Raw genomic sequence first — 12,365 nt, 5'->3', positions numbered from 1 at the left:
GCAGGGGCACAAGGAAATGATAAGAATGAGCCTGGCGTGGTGGAGCACACCTTTAATCCCAGGACTCAGAAGGCAGAGGTAGGAGAATGGCTGTGAGTTCAAGACCAGTATGCTACATAGTGAATTCCAGGTCAGCCTGGGTGGGCTAGAGTGAAACCCTACCTTGAAAAACAAACAAACAAAAGATGATAATGACTGTCCAACTTTGAGGGCACTGCTGTCTTGTGTCTTGAGGCTGAGTAGGTCTAATCCAAATGTCAGTTCTGCTACTCCTGGCTATGTGAGCTTGGGCAAAGCACTTGATCTCTCTGAGTAATAGTACCCTCGTTTTCTAAATGGTGATCATCACACTGGCCTTTCAGAAGTGTTGGAGATCTGATATACTCTTCCTTACAAAAGTGTGACTTCTGAAGGCCAAATTTAGATGGCTTTTGAGGAGATCAAGCTCCCACGATTTTACCACTGAGCTCTCTTAGAACACAAGCACCTGACTAGATATGCTGGGACGTTACGATTGTCTCAGGTTTGCAGGTGGAGAGCATGAGGCTCAGAGACATTGATAATGTGCCCAAGGACACACAGCTAAACTGAGAAACGCAGGCTCCATCCAGGGCCTCGCCTTGCCGCAAACACTCATGGGAGATGGACTGTGCCCCTGCCACCAGCCCCATCTTCCTCCGCTGTTGACCAGCAGAACCCCTCCCCCTCTGTGCCAAGGGGAAGAGTGAGTGCGCAGTCAGATAGGCTGGGTCCTGAGAAGAGGCAGCCTTTAATGACATGTAGATTTTTAAAATATTTTACTTGGGCTGGAGAGATGGCTTAGGGGTTAAGCGCATGCCGGTGAAACCTGTGGACCCCGGGCTCGATTCCCCAGGACCCTTGTTAGCTAGATGCACAAGGGGGCGCACGCGTCTGGAGTTCATTTGCAGTGGCTGGAAGCCCTGGCGCACCCATTCTCTCTCTCATTCTCTCTCTCTCTCTCTCTCTCTCTCTCTCTCTCTCTCTCTCGCTCTCTCTCTCTTGCTCTCTGTCTGCCTGCCTTTCTCTCTCTCTCTCTCAAATAAATAAATAAAAATAAACAAAAAAATTTAAAATATCTTATTTATTTGAAAGAGAGAGAGATAGAGACACACACAGAGAGAATGGGTGCTCCAGGGCCTCTAGCAAATGCAAATGAACTCCAGTACCCAGATGCACAAGGTACATTGGCTACAGTCCCTGGAGCACCCATTGTCTCTGCCACCTTGTGCATCTGGAATTAGGGAATTGAACCTGAGTGTTTTGGATTTGCAGGAAAGCACCTTAATCGCTAAGTCATCTCTCCAGCCCGATTTTTAAAAAAAAAATGTCATTGTAAACATTATTTTAAAGACTCTTGACTTTTGGGGGGTACATAATGTATCTTGTGTCTTCCAGGGTTAAAACTTTCAAGAGTCTCATGATTTCTCTTCTGAAATTCAGGGGAGACTAGGGTTGCCTATAGAAGTCACTTCCACATACCAAAGCAAAAGTGAACGCAGATCCTTCCTCCTCCTCTTCCTTCTCCTTTCTTCTCTGTCCCTCTCCTCTTCTTCCTTGGTCTTGAGACAGGGTCTCATGGTACACCAGGCTGGCCCGGAAACTTCCCCAACAGAGCCAGCACTTGCAGTGCCATGCATCTTCAGACAAGCTGCCCTCGGAGCTTCTTGTTGCCTCCTCTACAGGGTGCCGGCCTCAGGCTCCCCCCTGGGGCAGGAGCGAGGTATCAGTACAGGATCCTGGGTCCTCTTTGCCTCTCCCTGGAGGACATTAACTCATTCATTCAACCACTTATCCATTCACTAATTTCCCTATTGATTATTTTACTGATTCACTCAGTCACTGAGTCACACGTAGCTTCAGACTCCTTCATTCACTCTCGGGTTCATTCATTCACGAATTCCTGGTGCTTAGTCCTCTGGCGAAGAGCCCTGAGGTGGAGGGCCCGCTGGAGGGGAGCGGGGAGCGAGGCTCAGGCTCCCCCGCCCTCGCCGGCTCCCGCCCCGTCCCGCCCCGCCCCCGCGCTGGGAAAGCGCGCGCTCTCGGGAGCCGCTGCTCGGCCGCGGGGCTCGGGACCGGAGCCGAGCGCGGGCGGCCGTGGCACCACCCGGGCGGGGGCCCCCCACCCATGCCCGGCGCCCTGGGCCCGCGGCCTCCCCAGCGCTGCGCTGCGCTGCGCCCGGCCCGGCGGGGGCGGGTCCGTCCGGGTCCGGGTGCGGGTCCGGGTCCGGGTCCGCGCTGGCCCGGCCGGGTCGGGCTGCTGGGCGGCCGTGGGGATGCGGGGCTGGCGGAGGAACCTCGCGCTCTGCCTGCAGCGGCTGCCGGACGAAGGTAGGACGCGGCGCTACGCCGAGCCGGGTGGGCTGGGCTGGGCCGGCCGGGCCCAGAGGCGGGGTCGAGTCCCCGGGGACCCGAGACCCCCACGGAGCGGGCCGCGGCGAGGTCACCGCAGGTCGGCGGCCGCGGGTCTGAGCCCAGCGAGCGCCCCGGCTCCCGGCCGGCCCGGGCCGGGGCCCATCTGCGGCCACGTGCCTCGATCCCCTGCACCGGCCGGCGGCTAGGGCGGAGGGGCGCGCTCGGCCGGACCCCGGACCCCGCGCCCCAGAGCTCGCACACCCAACTTTCCTGCGTGAACCCCGAGTCCGCAGCCACCGAAGTTGCACCGGGGCTGGTGTGTGGCGAGGGCTCCCCTGCCAGGCCTCCCTTGCCGCAGCGCTGCAGCGAAGCCCCTTGCCCGGCTCCTGCGGGGAGGGGTCCTCCATTACCTGTGGTCGGCACCGCCCGGAGGGATAGAAGGACCCGCTGCTAGCTCGGGCAAAGTTTGGGTTCCGCACTAATAAGAAATTGCCAGGGCCACCAGTGCGGGATGAGGCGAGGCAGTGTGGGAAGGGCAGCTGCCATCCCATTGCTCACGTTGTGGGCCACACCGGGTGACTAGGCCACTGCCTCACACCTGCCTTTGCCTTTAACCTTCACAACTACCCCTGGGGACGCTATGATTCCTTCCTCCTTACAGGTGAGGTCAGCCTCAGAGAGGGAAAGCTCTTTTCCCAAGGTCACACAGCCAGGCCATAGGACAGTTAGGATAGGATCCCAAATCTGTATGACCCAAAGCTTTTGGTAGTTTCCAGTCTTCTCTCCCTCTGCTCCCCTCGCCGCCCAACTCCCACCCCCGGAGGTTGGGTCTTCCCCAGTATCATGGGAAAGGATTCATTGTTTTCAACCCAGGACAGAGTAGAGAGGGTGGAAGTAGGGAGCCTGGGAGAAATGCCCCCCACCCTCTTGGTCCCAGGGTTTCTAAACTCTGCCCTAAGACTCTGAGGGACCAGGAGAAGAGCCCAGAGCGTTGTGCAAAGACCCGTAACATGCCTTAGCCTGTGGCACGGATCCGGGCAAACCTAGAATATGGGAGGTGAGGGGCCCACCCTCCACTCCTGACCTCAGCTCCTGAGGTGCAGTGGCTTTGGGGCATAGAGGGGAGTTCTCTGGAGCTAAAGAAGAAGGCTGTCAAGACGCAGCCCCTGCTCCATGGAGCTTCCCACTGGGAGGCAGTAAACTAAGCAGGAAGTCTGGCTCAGGCTGAATATGGCCCTTAGAAAATAGGGGAGCTTTGCCAGACAGCCTTTTCTCCAAAGCTCACTCACGTTCTGTCTGTAAAGGGGGGGACCCAGCACCTTTTATGCCCCAGGCTGTAGGAAAATAAAATGGGGTCTTGACCCTGGCCCAACATACAGCCAGTAACAGGTTTGGAAGTGGGACCTATAAGGTCTCAGTCATGTGGTGGTGTTTGTACCACACTATTGTGCGTGGGGGCACATGGCTGATATATATGATGCATATGGGGTGCACATAAGATGTGTGTGACATGGATGATACATGTGGGCCGGTGACACCTATGATGATTTTGCCCACCATCTGTTGGGCAAAGGCCACCTCCTCAGTGCCAGGTGGTTGTGGTTGATCTTTGAGCTCAATGCTAAAGCAGAAGGTGGCTGTTGCGCCCACCCGCGCCAGCAGGAAATTACTATTTGAAAAAGACAAAATCTCCAGCTTTCTTTGGGCCACAGGAAATTGGTTTCTTGGGCTTTCTGAGGAGTGTCTCTGAGAACGCCGGTCACACTCCATAAAAGCCTAGTGGTGAAAAGACAGCCAAGCAGAGAGAACAGAGAGAGATGCAGAGTCAGGGCCACACATGAGGGGATCTTCAACCAGTCAAAGGGGTGTTTTGAAAGACTCACTTCTCTAGGTACCACACAGGCTACATACAGCCTGAGGAAGAGGAGAGGGACCTTCCGAGTATCAACTGTGTAACCTTGGGCATGTTGAACTTTCGTTCTTTTCTTTCCTCCTACCCTCCTTAACCCCTGCCTAATTTTTTTTTTGGGAGGAGAGGGTTGAGGTAGGGTCTCACTGTAGCCCAGGCTGACCTGGGATTCAGCCTCAACATGGCCTTGAACTCATGGCGATCCTCCTAACCCTGCCTCCCAAGTGCTGGGATTAAAGGTGTGTGCCACCACACCCGGGTTAAATTTTTGAAGCTTCAGCTCTTTTTCATCCATGAATAGGAGGGGCATCGTGAAGATGATGTGTTGTCATGTCCTAGTGTAGGGACCAGTTCACAGTAGGAGCGCAAGAAACACCCATCTGCTCTTCCTTTCTAACTGTTATATCTGACCTGATTTCAGATTTGGGGAAATGATCTGGTGCATTCACTAGTCAGTGGAGAACTTGAGAGCCAGTGTGGATTTCGGGTCACAGTTGGCTTGCACAAGTCTCTCCACTGCTAGGCTTGGGGGAATCCGATGAGTTGTGTGAACCATGCGGCTACTTGACCCATGGCCTGACCTTGTGCACTGAGGTAGACTGTGTTAGGATCACTCTGCAGTTTTTAGGACCTAAAGTAGTAGTATTCCTTGAAAAAAGAAACATGTGGCCATAGAGTTGGAGGTGCTATGCTTCTTGCTCCCCCTTACCTTCATGGTCCTGTAGTCAGCAACATATTTTCTTCTATTCACAACAGCAAGTGCCCCATCTGACTAGTGACTGTGCAGTTAGAAAGTAAAAGCCAGCCTTAGTTTCAAGTTGCTCTGGCCCCGCAGACAACAAATGTTCAAGATGCCCAGTGCTTGGGGCTCAGGGAGTGAGAACTCAGAGATGTTATGCAACTGAAGTGAGCCAGTCAGATGTCTGACAAGCAGCTGCATCTTCCTGTGGCGTGGCCTGATTCATGTGCCACCTAATAGTCTCTTGGAGAGTTAGCAAGAGGCATGATGGAAGTTGTCCCACCTGACATCTCACTAGAGGGGTGAAGAGACACAGGAGCAGTGGGTAGATTGACTTTACCCATTCACCCAGTGTTCTTGAGCCCTGTGCTGGGTGCAGAGAGTCCAGGAGGGGAACACAACAAAGCCCTGCTTGGAGAGTTGGCACTCGAGGGGGAGACAAAGAGCAGTGTGAAAGTCGGTGTGGATGGGGTGGTTTCAGACCTGACACAGCACAGGCACTTGGAGAGGGGAGCCCTTCAGCCAGGATGTAGGGTGGTCAGGGAAGGTGACCTCAGCTGGCAGTAAGGGAGAAGGCCCAGTCAGACCTACAACAGAGGAGGGCCACGGAGCAGCAGGTGCAGGGAAAATCACAGGGCTCATGTGGGTCAGACAGTATGATCTGAAGGCCAAGAAGGAAACCTGAGACACCGTGATCCTGAGAGGCGAGAGCACTAGCCAGCCTTGACTGCAGGGAACTGTGATGGGTGCTTTCGAGGGCTGAATCCAGGGCTCAGATCGCTCCAGAGGTGAGCTAGGCCCTCAGTGGTGCAGAGAGTGTTAATGGCAGCAGGGAGAGACATCCCAGGCAGAGGAATGGCACACGAAGAGGGCAGAGGTGGGAAAAGAGGCTGCCAAAGGAGATAGGAAGTCCTGGTAGTGGTCTGGGGAACTGTCCAAGGTCCTGAAAAGCATATTCAACATGTCTGTAATTACAGGTTGTTAAGAGGCTGTGTGTGTGTGTGTGTGTGTGTGTCCGTCCGGTGGTACCCAGCTAGCTGACGTTTCTCTGTGCCGGTTACCTAGGAGACAACAGAAAGATGATAGGGTGGGACTTGATTGGCTACTTGCTCCCGCTGCTCATCTCTCTGTCAGAACCAAAGGAAAGGGTTACATATGGTCCTTGCAAACATGCCAAATGCAGAAGGGAGACACAAATGTTTGTGCGAGCAAGTGCGCACGCGTGTGTGTGTGTGTGTGTGTGTGTGTGTGTATGTGTGTGAGTGCCTGTGTGTGTGTGAGCGCGCGCGCATGCCTGAGTATGCGGTGCGCATGCACACAAGCCAATGAATGCACGTGCATCATGAACAAAGCAGCATCTGGAGCTAATGTTCTCCCTGCTGTGAAACATCTGTTCAGTGCCTTAAACCAGGTAGCAGGGACACCCCGATCAATTTCAGGAGACCCAGCCAGACCTGGGGAGGGAATCTTTTGTTTGGCTCTAACAACTGCAGTGCTAACACCTGGGCCGATTTTAACTGCCTGCAGAACTGCAAGCAAAGCTTTGAATTGCAAAGGCTGTTTCCCATGCTGCGGACCATCACATCAGTGAGCACAGCCCCTTCCCCACCCCTAGCAGGGTGATATGAGACCAGAGTGTTTTCTCCCCCACTCCTTTGAAACAAGCCCACCTCGTTTTCGTGCTTTGTGAGTGAAGGGCATGGCGAGCATGTCCTGACTGTGCTTAGAAGATGAGTGGGCGAGCCAATGGCACAGCAGTCCAAGAAGCCTTAGGAATTAATTTTCTTTTCTTTTTTGGTTTTTCGAGGTAGGGGCTTGCTGTATCTCAGGCTGACCTGGAGTTTCCTATGAAGTCTTAGGGTAGCCTCGAACTCAATGGCAGCTTCCTACCTCTGCCTCCCAAGTGCTGTAATTAAAGACGTGCACCACCACACCCAGCTAATTTTCTTTTAAAATGGAAATCAGCTTCAGGGTTACAGAAACTCTGCCATGCCAGTCTGTTCTCCTTGTGTGGCTCTCCTACTTCTCAGGGCCCAGCAGAGGAGGAAGAAAGCAGTGTTTTCCCTCCCACTCTTCACTTCTCTGTCCCAGCTCAAGTTCTCATATGCCAAGTATGATCCTTCTCAGCCTTTTCCTCATTACCAGCAACAAAAGGTCCATCCACTGCCAGGCAGAGTGGTACACACCTTCAATCCCATCCCAGCACTCAGGAGGCAGAGGTAGGTGAATCGCTGTGAGTTAGAGGCCATCCTGGGACTACAGAGTGAATTCCAGGTCAGCCTGAGCTAGATCGAGACCCTTCCTCAAAAAAAAAAAAAAAATCCCACTGCTTTCTATGCAGCTCAGCACTGCCCATATCACACTCATACTGGACAGATCATCTTCATCAGCATGCACCCAAGCGCAGTGTCCGTCTGTTGTCGCGTAGCCTGGGTGTGCTATGGCTGACTCTAGAGGAATCGTGTGTTTGCAGAGGCAGTGCAGGAGACCCAAGAGAAGAGTGAAGGAAGCACCAGGACTTCTCACTAAGCTGCTTCTTGTGGAGGATTGATCTTGACCTGTTCCCCATCAGTTCCTTTTTTAAAAATATTTTATCTAGTTACGTATTTTAAGAGACAGAGGCAAATAGAGAATGGGCACACTAGGGCCTCTAACCACTGTAAATGAATTCCAGACGCATGTGCCACACCTTTACATCTGGCTTGTGTGTGTACTGGGGAATTGAATGGGTCCTTAGACTTCACAGGCAAGCGCCTTAACTGCTAAGCCATCTCTCTGGCCCCATCACTTCCTTTATAAATGTGCAACTATGCCATCCTCAGAGAGTCCTTCCCTAACCATGTGTCTTTTTTTGTAAAGCTTTTTGTTTTGTTTTGCTTTGTTTTTCTGAGGTAGGGTCTCATCCATCTTAATGGAGCAGTAGACTTGCAACTTACTTCCTCTCTGTAGTGCCATGTATGACATTATTCTATGTACTTTTAATTGCATGTTGCTCTCGTTATTATGCAGATGGCATGAGGGCTGTGATCATGCCCATTTATTCTCCTCTCTATCTTCTACTCATTAGCATACTGCCTGGTACTCAGAAGCTGCTCAATGAATTTGTGCACTAAAGGATTGAATTAGACCTGGGGGATAAAGTGAACCAAAACTTCGGGCTTCAAAGGAGCTCTACATCAATACATCAACTGACCATATTTTCTTTCTTTCCCTCTTTCTTTCTTTCTTATAAGGTTGGGTCTCAGTTTCACTATGTAGTCTCAAATTGGTCTCAAACTCACACAATTCCTCCTACCTCAGACTCCCAAGTGCTGGGATTAAAGGTATGCACCACCACACCTGACCTACCAGATTTTCTGATATTTAAGAGACGTTAAAGTCCAGGAATGTATGTATTATATTGCAACTTTAAAGTGTTGGTACTCCCTCCTGCTTTGGATTTAGCTTGGTTGCCTGAAGTTTGTAGCTTCCGTATTCCATGCCCTTCCTGGCTATAGGAAACTTTTCTTCCCACCTTTACCTTGCTGAGGGTTTATTATCCCCAACCTCGGGCTGCCACCCTGCCGCAGAGCCTCCTTCCTTTCCTTCCCTACCCAACAATCGCCAGGCCTGAGGGTGCAACGTCCTGTCACCCCTCCACAACATAGCAGAGCTAGTAATCGCCCTGTTTGTCCTGTCCCTCATGTTGGGGCATACCTCAGATACAGAACCTAGCGCACCCATGGGCCTGTCCCATTCTTCTCTGAGTCTGTGGTGGCCTGTTCAGGAGCCAACCCACAGTAGTCACTCACTGAGGGCAGAATGAAACAAGCAAGAAGGCAGAGGAGCAGTCTCCCTTGCACACCTGCTGTGAGCCAGGCCCTGGACAGACTGCTTTCACATCCTACCCCCAGGACAGCCCTTGGGAGGATGCTGAAACCCAGCAAGAGGTGTCCTGAGCTGGAGTGCCCCGAGCTGGAGTGCTGCCACATTGTCCCCATCAACCAAATAGCCTCTCTTCAGCTTATACGCTCCCTCTACCCCCACTACAAAATAAAATAAAATAAAATAAAATAAAAATTCTCAGCTACACCACAGGCCTAGCATTCAGTCTCAGCACCGTTGCTCCCAAGTTGTGACTGAGCTTGAACAATTTTCCCTCTCCGGGACCCACTTGTTTCCTCTGTAAGCTGGAAGCATTCACAGCCTGTAGGCTAAGATGTGGCAAGGAGCCAGGGAGACAACAGGAAAGCTTTGTCAGTGAGAGAGCCAGGGGTCCTTGTGGGACATGACTGAGGAAAGAGACACGAGGCCTAGTCACTCACTGAGCAGGACAGTATGTCATCCTGTGACTCCCAGGCCCATGGAGCTTGAAAGTCGGAGGCCCATGGATGTCCCCAAAGAGTGCCTCAGACCAGGGGTGGAAATCTGGGATCTTTCTGGCTTCTGTTTTTCGTTCTGTTTTTGACGTCGGGTCTCACTCTAGCTCAGGCTGTCCTGGAATTCACTCTGTAGTCTCAGGGTGGCCTCAAACTCATGGTAATCCTCCTACCTCTGCCTCCTGAGTGCTGGGATTAAAGGTGTCCACCACCAAGCCTGGCTCTGTCTGGCTTCTTTGAACAGTTCCTGTGGCTATTTGTTTAACCTTTCTGATCTTCAGTTTCCTCCTCAGAAAATAACCCTCCCCAAGGGAAAAGCCCAGACAGCTTTGTGCTGAAGAAGCCTTTCAACCTTTTGGAAAGTGGGCAGGTAGGGGCAGTGCTGATGGTTGACAGTAGAGCAGGGAGGGGTGACAAGATCGGGTGTGGCTGCACGGTGGTCGCCACTGACTTGTGTGCTGTGCTCTGGTCTGTGTGCTTTATGGACTAACTGTATTAGTTTCCATGACAATCCTATGAAGTGGGTACTAGTGTGTGTGTGTGTGTGTGTGTGTATGAGTGCATTTTGCTGGGTACAGGACTCAGGGCTTTGCACATGCTAAGCAAGAGCTCTAGTACTGAGCTATACCTCCAGCCCTTAGTTTTTGTGACAGGGTCTCACTATATAGCTCAGGCTGTCCTTTTTTAAAAAAATTTTTGTTACTTTTCTTTATTTATTTGAGAGAAAAAGACAGAGAGAGGAAGAGGCAGAGAGAGAAAGAGAGAGAGAGAGAGAGAGAGAGAGAGAGAATATGGGTGTGCCATGGCCTCCAGCCACTGCAAATGAACTCCAGATGCGTGCGCCCCCTTGTGCATCTGGCTAACATGGGTTCTGGGGAACTGAGCCTTGAATCGAGGTCCTTAGGCTTCACAGGCAAACGCTTAACTGCTAAGCCATCTCTCCAGCCCTCAGGCTGTCCTTGAGTCCTGGAAATCTCAGTCCTCCTGCCTCTGCCTTCTAACTGCTGGGATTACAGGCATGTACCTGTGCCTGCTGAGATAGGCACTGTTTTTTCTGTTTTCACATGAGGAGACTGAGGCAGAAAGGTTCAGTGACTTCCAAGTCCCACACAGTAGAGGAGGGCTGGATTTGAACCCAGGATGCCTGGCTTCAGAGGCTGTGTTTATACCGTCTTCTGCAGGGAACCCTTTGCATCTGCTTGTCTTGTCCTAGCCAGCCCTTCCCTGGCCCCAGGAGGAGCTCCTTCCACCCTCGAGATCACAGCCCATAGAGCTTGATTCCAGCAGGGTGAATTCCAGACCTGGCTGGACATTGCAGAGGGCAAGGGTGAGCTGTGTGTCAGAGAGGGGAAAAGTGGCCAGACCACTTGATTGACACTTGGTGGCTTGAAAAAAACTCAGTTGCTAAGCTTTCGTTTTAAGTGGAAGGGGAAGTTACACACAAAATGGATTCACGGCTTCTTTCCAAAACTGACACTCCTGCTGTCAAGGGGTGGGGAGGGGGACACACTCCCCATCCAGTCTTTTTGGTCATCCTAACTGACTCAGCCCATAGAAGCACTTGTGCTGGACTTTGAACTCACACACTAAAATAATTTAGGCTTCATCCATTCTTAGACAAGTGAAAGGCTTTCAAGAAGGATAGTGCCATCTTCAGAAGGTTCCCGTTGGCTGCTGGGGGAATGGAATGTAAAGGGGGGGCAGGGGAGCCCTCATGACTTCGTTAGCAATGCACTTCTGGGGCTTATTCACTCTTCTCCTCACACCCATCTCAGTCTGGGTGGTCAGCTCTGCCAGACGAGGAGATAGAAGCTTCAGAAACAGATTTTATGCTGGGCGTTGTGGCGCATGCCTTTAATCCCAGCACTTGGGAGGCAGAGGTAGGAGGATCGCCGTGAGTTCAAGGCTGCCCTGAGACTAGAGTGAGTTCCAGGTCAGTGAGGAGACCCTACCCTACCTCGAAAAACCAAAAAAAAAAAAAACAAAACACATTTTTGTGGACTGAAGAGATGGCTCAGTGATTAAAGGTGTTTTCTTGCAAAGCCTGACTACCTAGGTTCAATTCTCCAGTATCCAGATAAAACCAAATGCCCACAGTGGTACATGCATCTATAGTTCATTTCCAGTGGCAGGAGGCCCTAGTTCTCTCCCTCTCTCTGCCTTTCTGTCTGTCTCTATCTTTCAAATAAATAAATATAAATAAGTAAACAAAAAACATGTTTCATGAAGAAGAGTAAAAAATTAAAACAGAAAACTCTGTCAACATGAGAAATCACCCACATCAAGCTGAGCTGCAGCCTAGGAGGAATAGTATTTATGTAGGACATACGCTATTGATAAGAAATTATATCCCGGGGGTAGAAAGATTCCTATGAGTAAGAGCAGACAGGCAGCATTGTGGACATCAGCAGATCCGTGCGGGGTTGATGGCAGGAAAAATGAAGTAAAAAGTGGACAGGTGCACCATCTTAGGGGACTCTCCTGGTATCAGTGGGGAGATGCTCAAGGAAGCAACATATTATATCAACTTTTAGGGATTTTTTAAAAAATATATTTTATTTGGGGCTGGAGAAGTAGCTTAGCAGCTAAGCGCTTGCCTGTGAAGCCTAAGGATCCCAGTTCGAGGCTTGATTCCCCAGGACCCACGTTAGCCAGATGCACAAGGGGGCACATGCGTCTGGAGTTCGTTTGCAGAGGCTGGAAGCCCTGGTGCACCCATTCTCTCTCCCTCTCTCTCTATCTGCCTCGTTCTCTGTCTGTTGCTCTCAAATAAATAAATAAAAATAAATTTTAAAAAATTAAAAAAATATATTTTATTTGGATGGAGAGATAGTTCAGCAATTAAGGCACTTGCCTACAAAGCCCAGGTTCAGTTCCCCAATAACCACGTAAGCCAGATGCACAAGGTGGCACATGCATCTGGAGTTTGTTTGCAGTGACTAGAGGTCCTGGTGTGCTCATTCCTTCTTTCTGTCTGTCTCTTTCT

The 12,365-nt window shown here is 51.3% G+C and overlaps 1 protein-coding gene across 3 annotated transcripts in view; it reads left to right on the top strand.

The window, feature by feature from the left end:
• The first annotated feature begins 2,256 nt into the window (after nt 1-2,256).
• The window catches only part of Grip2 (glutamate receptor interacting protein 2), a 95,608-nt gene continuing 85,499 nt past the window's right edge, over nt 2,257-12,365 (top strand). For all 3 annotated transcript variants that reach the window (XM_045153328.1, XM_045153332.1, XM_045153331.1), the window contains exon 1: nt 2,257-2,349. In XM_045153328.1, the coding sequence (XP_045009263.1) occupies nt 2,295-2,349 (55 nt within the window). In that variant the 5' untranslated portion in view covers nt 2,257-2,294. The remainder of the gene's footprint in view (nt 2,350-12,365) is intronic.

This window comes from Jaculus jaculus, chromosome 6 (genome assembly GCF_020740685.1).
Source record: "Jaculus jaculus isolate mJacJac1 chromosome 6, mJacJac1.mat.Y.cur, whole genome shotgun sequence".
NCBI classification, from domain to species: domain Eukaryota; kingdom Metazoa; phylum Chordata; class Mammalia; order Rodentia; family Dipodidae; genus Jaculus; species Jaculus jaculus.
Note: the sequence above shows the minus strand (reverse complement) of the source record. Positions and strands in the feature narration are given on the sequence as shown.